General features: G+C 40.5%; 1 protein-coding gene across 1 annotated transcript in view; it reads right to left on the reverse strand.

Moving 5' to 3' along the window:
* The window catches only part of LOC110590731 (nesprin-2-like), a 255,228-nt gene that overhangs the window by 49,458 nt on the left and 193,554 nt on the right, over positions 1–12,216 (reverse strand). Inside the window, 6 exon segments of the mRNA XM_044918082.1 lie at positions 285–489; positions 3,300–3,430; positions 3,578–3,748; positions 8,771–8,923; positions 10,259–10,414; positions 11,967–12,143. Of these exon segments, the coding sequence (XP_044774017.1) occupies positions 285–489; positions 3,300–3,430; positions 3,578–3,748; positions 8,771–8,923; positions 10,259–10,414; positions 11,967–12,143 (993 nt within the window).

Below are 12,216 nucleotides of genomic sequence, written 5' to 3' on the forward strand. Positions count from 1 at the left end.
GAATGAGGTTTTTGAGATTTCTCTGCTAGAATGAAAGGGGAAACTTGGAACAAGGTGCTGTCAGGTGCTTTTGACCCAGCTACCTGCTGCCTAGACCTCACCTCTGAGCTGCCACCTGGCTCTCCCAACCCTGCACATTCCAGGCTTATTTGTGTCCTACACGGGCTGCTCATGAATCTGTCCTGACCCACTTATTTGTCCCTGTGGTCTGTCTAGTCCCTGGGTCATGGCCCTGTCTGTTGGGCTCTCTTGGCCTTGATTTTCCCAATGGGCTTTGCAACCACCTTCACATCCTGCAGGGCTGGGGTCAGGATCTCGGCCAGGTTGTTTCCAGACATGTTGATGTTTTCAAGCTGTTGGTACTTCGCTTCCTGCTGCTCCAGCCTCATTGCAGCTTCAGCGTGAGCACCGTTACAGGCCTTCCAGAGCTGAAGCAGACTCTGCGCCTTCTGTAACTGGTCCGCAAGGTCTTGGTTTACCTGGGCCCACCTGTCAGAACAACATGAACAACAGGACCCTCAGACCCTCCGTCCCAGTGCAGCAAAAGCACAATGCACACATTCTACCAGTAAGTCAAGAGCAGATGGGTTGTTTATTAATGCATCACCATTATATAAACAGAAGTCCAAGTTAGGATATTTGTTGACTTTATAATTCTCAACAAAAACTACCAAATTTGTGATTGGCAAGATCTATTGTATTTTTTTTTTTTAAGATTTTTAAATTTTTATTTATTTGACAGAGAGAGAGACACACACAGCGAGAGAGGGAAAACAGGCAGGGAGAGAGGGAGAAGCAGGCTTCCTGCGGAGCAGGGAGCCTGATGTGGGGCTCGATCCCAGGACCCTGGGATCATGACCAGAGCTGAAGGCTGATGCTTAACAAACTGAGCCACCCAGGCGTCCCAAGATCTATTGTATTTCGAATGTCTGTTAGGCAAAGATAGAGAATGTGTTGAACTGCATGCCTGATGAAACCTTCTCCACATGGGAGGGGCTCCTGGTTTAGAGAGGGGGGTCGTTAAATAGGCCTTATTTAAATTGTGCTTATGCCAAATTTATTTTTTTTATTTAATATTTTATTTGTCAGAGAGAATGAGAGAGAGAGAGAAAGAGAGAGAGAGAGAGGAGAGCATAAGCAGGGGGAGCGGCAGGCAGAAGGAGAAGCAGGCTCCCCACTGAGCAGGGAGCCTGATTCGGGGCTCGATCCCAGGACCCTGGGATCATGACCTGAGCCGAAGGCAGACGCTTAACCGACTGAGGCACCCAGGCGCCCCAAATTTATTTTCTAATTACAAAAGCAACATGTTCCTTATATAACAGCGGGAATAACAGAAATCGTTTTTATTCCACATACAGACAGACTGTAGTATCTTTCCCATATGACTTAAAGATTTCCCCATGTTATTAGTAAAAAATAAGTAAGTCTAATTTGAAATGGCTGTACATAATAGTCTTTAAATGGTCTGGTTTTTGTTTAATTACTAAATTCGAGTTTAGTGTGGATACTGAAGTAATTTTCAATTTTTGCTTTCAAATCTAATGCTCAAATACAACTTGTTCAAAAGGCCTTTTTCTGCATTTCAAAACATTGGTCTTAAACTAGATTTCTGAGAGAATTACTTTGGTCAAGGAATAAAAATATGTAAACATTTTTAAGGTTATGGGTATATATATGGTCAAACTAGCTTTCTGGAAGCATTATAATATTTACATTTTCACCTGAAGCACATGAAAATGTTTATTTCATAATATCCTTAACCCTGCTAAATAGATGGAAAAGGTGAAAAATGGCACAATTGCTTTATTTTTATGCATTTTAAAAATCTTATTGGAACAGTGTTTTTTCTTTTTTAAGATTTTATTTTATTTTTTTGTGAGAGAGAGAGCACAAGCAGGGGGCGCAGCAGAGGCAGACGGAGATGCAGATTCCCTGCTGAGCAGGGAGCCCGACGCGGGGCTCAATCCCAAGACCCCAGGATCATGACCTAAGCAGAGGTCAGGCACTTAACCAACTTAGCCACCCAGGCATCCCAGAATAGTGTTTTTTCTTAACGATATTTTTTCCCAATTATAAATACAACATACACTCATTATAAAATAAAAACAAAACCCCACAAAACATGTGTGTTTAAATCTATCTATCCCTACATCTGTGTCTAGCTTATCTCCCTACCTTTCTACCTACCTACTTATCTATAAAGAAGAAGGTAACAAAACCACCTGACAGTAATGTATAGCTAACAACCATTAACATTTTGGTGCTATTTTCTCCAACCTTTTCCAACAAGCCTTCTGATGTATTCTTGTGCCAACAATAGAATGTGTATGTGCTGTCGCAACAAATGAATCCCTTTAATAGCAAACCGCACTGCCATGTTTTGAGGGTGGTCCCGATACCAGAAGTGGCATCAGATACATGTCTATGTGCCTCCTTACTCTCCCTCCTTCCCTTCTCCCAGTAAGGACTGGATCATGAGCTGAGGGTGCCACTGCAGGGTACATAAATTTGGTGTCCCTTGTTCAACACTTGTTCAAAGTGGATTTACCGAGATGCTGAATCTGCATGGAGGAAGGGTAGAGAAGGGCACGGAGGGTAGCTTACATGTCTTCATCACTGGAGCAAATTATCTTTAGGCCGCATTTCATGTCCTGATACTCAGCAAAATAAAAGCCTTGCAATTAACTAGGGCCACACTCCTTAGAAGGAGCTTCCTACCATAAGCAGTTCATCAAAGAATTCTTTCCAACCTCACAAATCGCCTCCCCAAGAGGAATAATAACATCTCCTTTCTTCCGTCTTATGTTTCCAGTGGAACAGACTGTCCATCTGACTACCCTGTTAAGCCTGTCTCAGCCTGGGATTTTGGTGTCCCTGAGGCTCGCACTGGGCAGTGTGGCTACCCCGGCTACAAGGCAAGAAGTGGCCTTCCCAAAATCAAATCTTACATAAACTAGAGGCTTCAAAGTAGAAGAAACCAGAATAGCACAAATCCAGTTATTACCCGACGACTATGAAGACTTTACAAAGCCTCTGTCACGTCACTGACCACATATCATTGAGATAAAGATATCTGCTCTGTTATTCAAACAGTATCTTGGTGCATCTGGGTGGCTCACTCGTTAAGCATCTGCCTTCGGCTCAGGTCACAATCCCAAGGTCCTGGGATCGAGCCCCGCATCCGGCTCCCTGCTCTGCGGGAAGCCTGCTTCTTCCTCCGCCACCCCCCCCTGCTTGTGTTCCCTCTCTCGCCGTCTCTCTCTGTCAAATAAATAAACAAACGGTATCTTAAAGCACACCTGGCGTGCGTATCTTGGCATTTCTCTTCAATTATCTCAGCAACCGAGGGGCAGCGATCTTTGAGTTTTCCAATCACCTCCTGCAGTTTTTCCCAACTTCCTTCACTGTTCTCGGCTTCGTCTTGAAGAGACTGAGAGAAGAGGGCAGGTTATTTAAAATACTGTTTTGTGCTTCTCTGTGGACAGCACCAAGGCAATTCTGTCCATTTGTGTGCTTGATTCCACTGGAGATTTTCTGCCAACAGCAGACGCACTATGCCAAGATCTGGTTAATTTACCTGCAGGTTCTGCACCTGGCATCTTAAGGCTTCTAATGACAAAACCACAGGCTTGCTGTGCTCCATGCAGTACCAGAATCGGATTGTCATCATCGTCACTTCCTCATACAGTTTATCATAAACCTTCCACTCCTGTAAAACAGACTGCATGGAGGTCTTGAGCTCATTGACCTATATGAGAAGGGGAAACATATATAGAAAATCGTTAAGAAGAGGCTCTCCCATCATTTTGTTCCCTTCTAAGGATTCTACCATGGGATCTAATTTAGGCATTTCAGTTTGAGAGCACTGAGGGAGTGTCAGTGATTAACTGAGGTGAGAAGGGATAGGTCAATGAACGAAAGATATTGGCGAGGACTAAGTTTTAGAACAGGTGAATGGAACAGATCCCTGAGGCCAAAAGGACTGGCATGGACAGAGTTCAGCCCAGCAGGAGACAGCCCAGAGAAAGAACAATGGGTGGGGAATCAGAATCTGTGAGCACACATTTCGGTGACAGCCTGTGAGCTTTCTGATCTTGGGCAAGTTATTTAACCCTTGAGTCAGTTCCCCTACTCACAAAACAGATACAATAAATAAAAACATAAACAACATAGTGTCTGTGAAAATGTTCTGAAAACTGTAAAGCATTGTTAGTGTAAAATGTTACCTCTGTTACCTGGCACTTGAGTCAGCATAAATTGGAGAGGCACGTGCTCAGTCAAAACAATAGGCAAATACAAACTAGGAGGAAACGCAATGGTGGGCATATTTTATCCATTAGTATGTTTGATAACTGTGAGAGGCTGAAGCATGTAAATGATCTCAGATACAACTGAGAATATCTAAGTATATATTTTTTTATATGTTGCATAAAGAACATTTATAGCTCAACAATAAAAAGACAAATAACCAAAGAATTAAATTGGGCAAAGAACTGAACAGATGTCTCTCTAAAGAACATCCACAGTCATTAGAGAAGTATAAATCAAAACCACAATGAGAGGTCATTTCACATCCACTAAGATGTCTATAATCAAAGATGGATAATAACCAGTGTTGGCGAGTGTGTGGAAAAATTGGAACCCTCATACATTGCCGGTGGAAACATAAAATGGTGCAGCCTCTGTAGAAAAATGTTTGACAGTTCCTCAAAAAGTTAAGTACAGAGTTACCATATGACCCACTAATTCCACTCTTAGGTATATACCCAAGAGAAATGGAGCATATGTTCATACAAAAGCCTGTACACAAACGTTCATAGCAGCACGATTCATGATAGCCTAAAAGTGAAAACAACCCACAAATGTCCATCAATGGATAAACTAAGTGTGCCATATCCATACAGTGGAATGTTATTCATCCATAAAGTTCTGATACAGACTTTAATATTGATGTTGAAAACATGCTAAGTGAAACACAGACAGAGAAGACCACATGTTGTATGATTCCATGTGTAGGAAATATCCAGAATAGGCATATACATAGAGATGGGAAGTGGATTAGTGTTTCCAGGGACTGAGGGAAGGGAGGAATGAGGAATAACGGGGGTTTTCTTTTTGAGTTGACAAAAATGTCCTGGAATTACTAGTAATGGTGTGTATCTCTGTGAATATACTAAAAACCACTGTATTATATACTCAAAGGGTGGTATCTCAATTTAAAATAAGGATCTGAATAGAAATGGAGTGTGATCACTATGTTGGCCCACCTGGACAGGTTTATTTGTGATGATTAGATGTAACCACACAGGCCTGCATTCAGGCCCTCTGTTCTCTGCTTAACATCCACACGGAGGACGCACATCAGTGTTGACAGGCAGATTTCCTCAAACCTTGCCCCAAACAATACAGATAAAAAACAACCTGGGATGCTAAAATGTCAGTCTCACATTGGCAACTGTGTAGGCTGAATGTGTTTATAAGTGCTCAATGGCTCAGGAAAAGAATCCATCATTAAGAAAGAATAAAAGATAGTAAGGAAACAGAGGAGGTATGAAGGGAACTCCTTATAGACAGGAGCTGGGACTTGTCTGGGTGGCAGGGAGGTTTCAGATAGAAGGGTACCTACAGGCACATGACTACACAAGGCACCGCCATGGTCCAGGCCACAGAAGGCCTTCATGGCTTCCACATACAAGGTTGGTACAACTACTGGTGCTCTGAAGGGCAACCCTTAGACTGTTACAGCTTCATGGAAAAGAAATGGCACCTGTGGTTTGAGGGAAAGGATAAGAAGGCATGAAGCAAAATTCACTACACCAGAAACAAGGAGGAACATTTTCAGAATGTTCGAAGTAGAATCAGCCAGTAGGGCAGCACTGACTGCCATACAGGCATTGCTAGAAAGTCAGAAGTACTATCATCCCTATTTTACAGACCAGAAAACTGAGGCATAGAGAGGTGAAGTACCTGCCCTGGGACACAGATAGAAAGTGGGGCTGCCAGGATTTTTATTTAGACAGAGAATCAAAGCCCTTGCTCTTAAAGATGAGGCTCTACTGACTTTGGAGTACTTATCTATGGATGGTCTAGGTTTTATATTTTCTGCATTAAAAAAAATAACTTTGGGGCACTTGGCTGGCTCCGTCAGTAGAGCACGTGACTCTGACTTCAGGGGTCACGAGTTCAAGCCCCACGTTAGGTACAGAGATCTACTTTAAAAAATAAAAAAAAATTTAAAAAATAGCACTACTGAGATATAACTCACATTTCATACAATTCACTTATTTAAAAGTATGCAATCACCATAATCAGTTTTAGAACATTTGTATCACCCCAAAAAGAAACCCCATACCCACTGGCAGTCACTCCTCGTTCTTCCCCAACCCTTCCCCAGCCATGATCTACCTTTTGGCTTTAGAGAATTTGTCTATTCTGGACATTTCATATAAATGGAATCCTACAATATATGGTCTTTGGTGACTGCTTCCTTTCACATAGCATGATGTTTCTAAGGCCATCAATGTTGTAGCAAGTATGAGTACTTCATTCCTTTTTATGACTGAATAATATCCCATTGCATGGATATACCACTTATTTATCCACTCATAAGTTGAGGGACACTTGGATCGTTTCTACTTTTTGGCTATTATGAATCATCCTGCTATGAACATTCATGTACAAGTTTTTGGTGTGGACATATGTTCTCATTTCTCTTGGGGAGATCCTTGGGAGTAAAGTTGCTGAGTCATACATTAACTCTAGGACCTGCCACACTGTTCTCCAACACAGTTACTCCATTCTGCATTCACGAGTAGTGGATGGGAGTTTCAATGTCTCCATACCCTTGCTAACATTTGTTACTGTCTGCCTTATTATTACCAGGTTGAGGGGGGTGTGAAGTAGTATTTCATTGTGGCTTTGATTTGTATTTCCTTGATTAATAGTATTGAGCATCTTTTCATGTACAATATTGGCCATTTATATCTTCTTTACAGAAATAGTTATTCAGATCACTTGCTCATGTTTTCCCTTGGGTTATCTGTCCTTTCTATATTGTAGATGCAAGCCCCTAAATAAGCAAATATTTTTGTATTTTATGGTTTGTCATTTCACTTTGTTGATGGTGTCCTTTGGAACACAAAAGTGTTTAGCACTGATGAAGTCCAGTTTATTTTTTCTTTCGTTGCTTGTGCTATTGGTATCATATCTAAGAAACTATTGCCTAATCCAGTCATGGAGATTGAGGCCTAGGTTTTCTTCTAAGAGTTTTGTAGTTTTAGCGCTTATATCTTTGATCCACTTAATTTTTATATATGGTGTGAAGGTATAGGTCTAACCTCATTCTTTTGAATGTGGATGTACAGCAATTCTAGTGCCATTTTTTGAAAAGACCATCCCCCCACCCCGGAATTATCTTGGCATCCTGGTCTAAAAATTAGTTGACTATAATGTGAGGGTTTATTTCTAGACTCTTAACTCTATTCCATTTATCCATATGTCTACCTTCTATGGTAGTACCATCTGCATGTTTTTTTACTTGCATTATCTCAATCTTTTTTACCCCAACATTTTTATTATAATTCACTGTGTTGTGATTATCTGTTCAAGTACGTAACTTCTAGTAGCCTATGAGCTCTTTGAGGGTAGGACCCATTTATTTTCTTGTTTATCTTTGTACTATTGGCAGTGAGCCTAGTACCTCACAGAATATATGTTTAACAAATGACTCACACAAGATATGTTAAGCTCATCTCTATTTTCCTGCCTGAGTTCTGGGGGAGTAAGGAGGCTGAGGGTCACCTATGAGTTTCATTCATAAAACGTTATTCCAATTCCCTCTTAGAACAAATGGTCAAAAGTAGATTTTAGTAGACAACAAATAAATCCACAATAAGGACCTCTGGTAAGTATGGACACACCTCTATAACTGGCTAACATTTATAGCTTTTCTCTCCATTTGTGAGGAACCGTCAAGTTGTAACATCTAGAGATGCCGGTCTTTGCTCTTTTGGTGCTCTACTCCTAGAAGGGGAAGATGCAGACTTTAACATGTCTTTCAGGGCGACTGGGTGGCCCAGTCAGTTAAGCGTCCACCTTCGGCTCAGGTCACGATCCCAGGGTCCTGGGATCAAGTCCCACATCCGGCTCCCTGCTCAGCAGGGAGTCTGCTCCTCCCTTTCCCTCTGCCCCTCCCCCTGCTTGTGCTCTCTCTTGCCACTCTCTCTCTCTCAAATAAATTAAAAAACAAAAACAAAAAAAACACACGTCTTTCATAAAGTGACCAGACATCTTCTACATTCTTCCTCTTTACTTTCTCCTCACCACATGCTATGCTTCTCCCTGCCTCTGGAGTTCCTCATATGCTGACCATGCTCAAGCTAGAAGCTTAACAGAGGCTACAGGAGACAGGATCACTGCCTCCCTGAGGCACTTCCCTGGATGTGCTTTTTCTTAGCTGCTCCTATGTATCTGGCCAGGAAACAGTGCCAGATGCTCTGCTGGGTTGGGGGTGGAGACATTTTTGTCTGTGAGTACATTAGACAAAACAAAGATAACCAGACAGATTTCTAGCCTGCCAATGGTGTTAGAATTGATGGCTCTACCTCAAATTATCCAGTGCAAAAAAAAAAAGGGGGGGATTTGAAATGCTTTTCTCTAGTATTTCTCTGAGCAACTCCTCAGTTTTTAGCATGGCGTGAGTTTCTGTGATTAAACAACAACAAAAGATGAAAGAATGTATGAAGAGAAATGGTATACTTAGTTCTAGTACCTGGTTGGTAACACTGCTCCTTTTTCGAAATAACCCATCAATTCTGAATGCTGTGTCTTCTAACAGTGGCATTGTCCCGCTCTCCGAAGTCAGGTAACTTTGTCTCAACTCATCCAGGGCTTTGGATTTAATTGCAAGTTGATTTTCTATATCCTGAAAGGGCAAGAGGGAAAAGTTTTCGTATGCACAATATTACAGAACAATGAGGTGTAAGAGACAGGAGATTGCCCTTTTCGAGTAAAAACGCCATTAGGGTACATAATTAAATAACATCACACCTAAAGACATTTTAATCACAATACATTCAATTCAATTTTTGCAATAGTTTCAATTACTACATGGATCTAGATTTTGGAAGAGGCTAGGTACTAACTCCTTATCATCGTGGTATAGTAGAAAGAGTCCAGGAACTCGAGTCCCTGTTCCATGTCTGCCTGGGATTGGCTGTCTGACTGGACATTAAGTCATCAAACCTCCAAGCCTCCATTTTCTCATCTGGAAAACAGTGAGGACACCCCATGCCGTGGACAGTTTAGAACTCAAGTGAAACCAGGGTGGCCGGGGGAGGATGGTGCAGCACGGACCTGTGGAGTGTCGGCTTCCAGACCAAAGTTATGCTGAACCCAAGGTGGCTGAAGGAATTCTAAATGGAAATGGCTAGAAACAGGACAGGACCACTTGCAAAGATCTCTCCTAATGAGCGTTGCTGCTCCCATAGCATGCCCAGTATTCTTCTAGAACCTTCTCCATACAACTGGGGTGTGAGCTGACCTTCCAGCCCCGATGGGGAGTCGTGTCTTGCCCTCATGCAGTCGGTGCAGAGGCATCATAGTCCATGCCAGCTATAGCGACAGGGACAGCCGGAGTGTTTTCAGTAGGGAGGGACACAATCCGGCAGTACTCAAGGAGGACTACCCTACACTCGGGGGAGTGCATCTCGGAGACTACGTGACCTGGCAAATGACAACTGAGCAAAACCAAGGGCACAGCCAAGAGCTTGAAGGTCAAATGTAATTTAGACAGTGGTTCCCAGGGACAGTGGTCCTTTCAGAACACATTACACAGCAGGTAAAAGAAAACCATTTTCCTCTGAAGAAACAGAATGAAACACTAAAAATAATGGAAATCTTGGAGTAATTTTGTAAATATTAAGTTAATAAAAACACACACACACACACACAAATTGGAAAACATCAAATCAAAATGCCCTTTGAACATTCTCTTTCAGGAGTAACATTCAGGGCTTAGGAGCAACAATAACTGAAAATACCTTCTTCTGCTTGTCATAAAAAAAATAGCACTTTGCAATTCTGTAAAACCCATGGAGGATTATTTTATATAACAAAGGAAGTACCTGGGGATTTGGAGGAGACCCTCAGAAAGTACAGACGCTTACCCTAGTCCTTGGGGCAGAAGCAGCGACTAGACAACATGGCCACATAACCAGCCTGGCCACGCTGCGTGGACAGGTGCCATGGGCCTTCTCACCTGACAGTCCAGGAGCATCTTCTGCACCGAGATTACACTTGCAGGTTTTTGTAAAGTTTTCAGTCTCTCCTCTTGCACCTCCATCCAGTTGTTCAAAATCTGTATTTTGTTTTCATTCTCAGTGATACTTTCCAAAAGTTGTTCTAAATGTTGTATCTATAAGTTATAAATAATAAAAATTTATTTTAAACCACATGCTTTAAAATGTAAATGTCATGACAGTTAATTTTAATAAAATAATTTTGTTTCTTCTCAGATTACTCATATTTAGCATTAGATTTCCCAATTACTTTTGGAATAAAGATTCATAAATTAGGAAATAGAATTAAAATCCCATTTAGCATTTGAAATGAAAGCTAACCTAAGCAAGCTGGCTGTTTTGGAGTTCCATAATACCTATACAACATAAAATCATGTTGCTAACGTTCAATTTTTTTCATTGCACTATCTATTGATATACTTAAGAAAACTTTCTTTCCCTAGACACTCTTCACTAGAGTGGCTTAAAAATTAAGTCAATATCAAAAATATCATAAATAATCAGTTTAATAAAATAATGACTATTTTTTTAATATCTGTGATTCTTCTCATTTCTATGCTCACAATTTTTATTAGGTTACAATCACAGTATGTATAAAGTTTTATGTTCCTTTTCCAATGTCATAGGCACTTGCTTGGTTGGTTATGACATGCCTTATATTAATTTAAAAGGCTGCCCAATATTTTATTAAATGGACACAGTATAATTTGATTAATTATTCCTTTATGGTTGGAAATTAAGGCATTTTACATTTTTCACCAGTATAAATAATGTTGAACACTTTGTGTGTGAATTTTTTCCTTTTCTGAAGGGCTATCTACTTAAGATAAATGTGTAAGAGGTGGCATGGCTAGGTTAAGAAATAAGATGATTATTACTCTAGTTCTTGAAGTTTTCTAAATGCTTTCCAAAAGAGTATATAAGCCATTATCTGCATATGAATGGGAGAGCTTCAGGCTTTTATCTTTATCTTACTAAATTTTTCTAATTTAATAAATGTATAATGTTACATGTTTACTTTGAATGCCTGATAATTGAAGTTGTAATCTTTCCATGTTGATTTGCTAATTATAAATTTTCTCTTTTGTGAACTGTCTGTCCATTTTCTTTGTCCACTCATGCACTTGAATCTTAAATTGTATAAATCCGTTTGTATGCATTCTCTACACATAAAGAAATCAACCAATTGTTACTATCAATTATATATAAATACTGCATATTTCTCCAAGAATGAGTTTTCTTAATATTTTCAGTGTCATGGAACGAAAATCTACCAAAAGGCCACATACATTTTTCTTCCTTTTCATAATCTTTTCAAAGCTGTAATAGCTTTGCCACTTTTGAACATTTACTTTCACAGAAAATGTCAAAATCTCTGACCATTTAGCAGTCTCACATAATCCTTGACATCTTCTTAAATAAAATTTCTCCTCTTCACTTGCCTAACTCAATTTCCCACTAAGAAATCTCAAAGAAATAAGAACTTCTTCATACGCTCTTACAGGCACCAATGGAGAATGCCAGAACATAGGCTTCATAAAAGGGCTATCATGAAGAGGATTATCAGGCTTCACTGTAAGTTAACCATATGAATATCTTTCTTAAAATTTTTCAGAAAGTGGTATTTTGCAAAGGCCAAATCACACAAACTGTGACCCATGAGCACACCTTTCTATTTAGTGTTCCATGTACCCGCTGCCATTGGCGGTTCATCTCTCCCAGGTGCTCTGCAAACTCTGTCCTCTCATAGCGCTTACTTTCTACATCACAGGTGCTTAACTGAAGTAATGACTGGTTGACAAAGTCAACAATCCATTGTTTGTAGTCCATTTCCATTCTGAACTCCTAAAACAAACAAAATTAAACAACCAAAACCTGAACTGAAGTAGGTTGAACCGGATTCCCCCTCTGGTGCACT

Source organism: Neomonachus schauinslandi, chromosome 9 (assembly GCF_002201575.2).
Source record: "Neomonachus schauinslandi chromosome 9, ASM220157v2, whole genome shotgun sequence".
In the NCBI taxonomy this organism is placed as follows: Eukaryota; Metazoa; Chordata; class Mammalia; order Carnivora; family Phocidae; genus Neomonachus; species Neomonachus schauinslandi.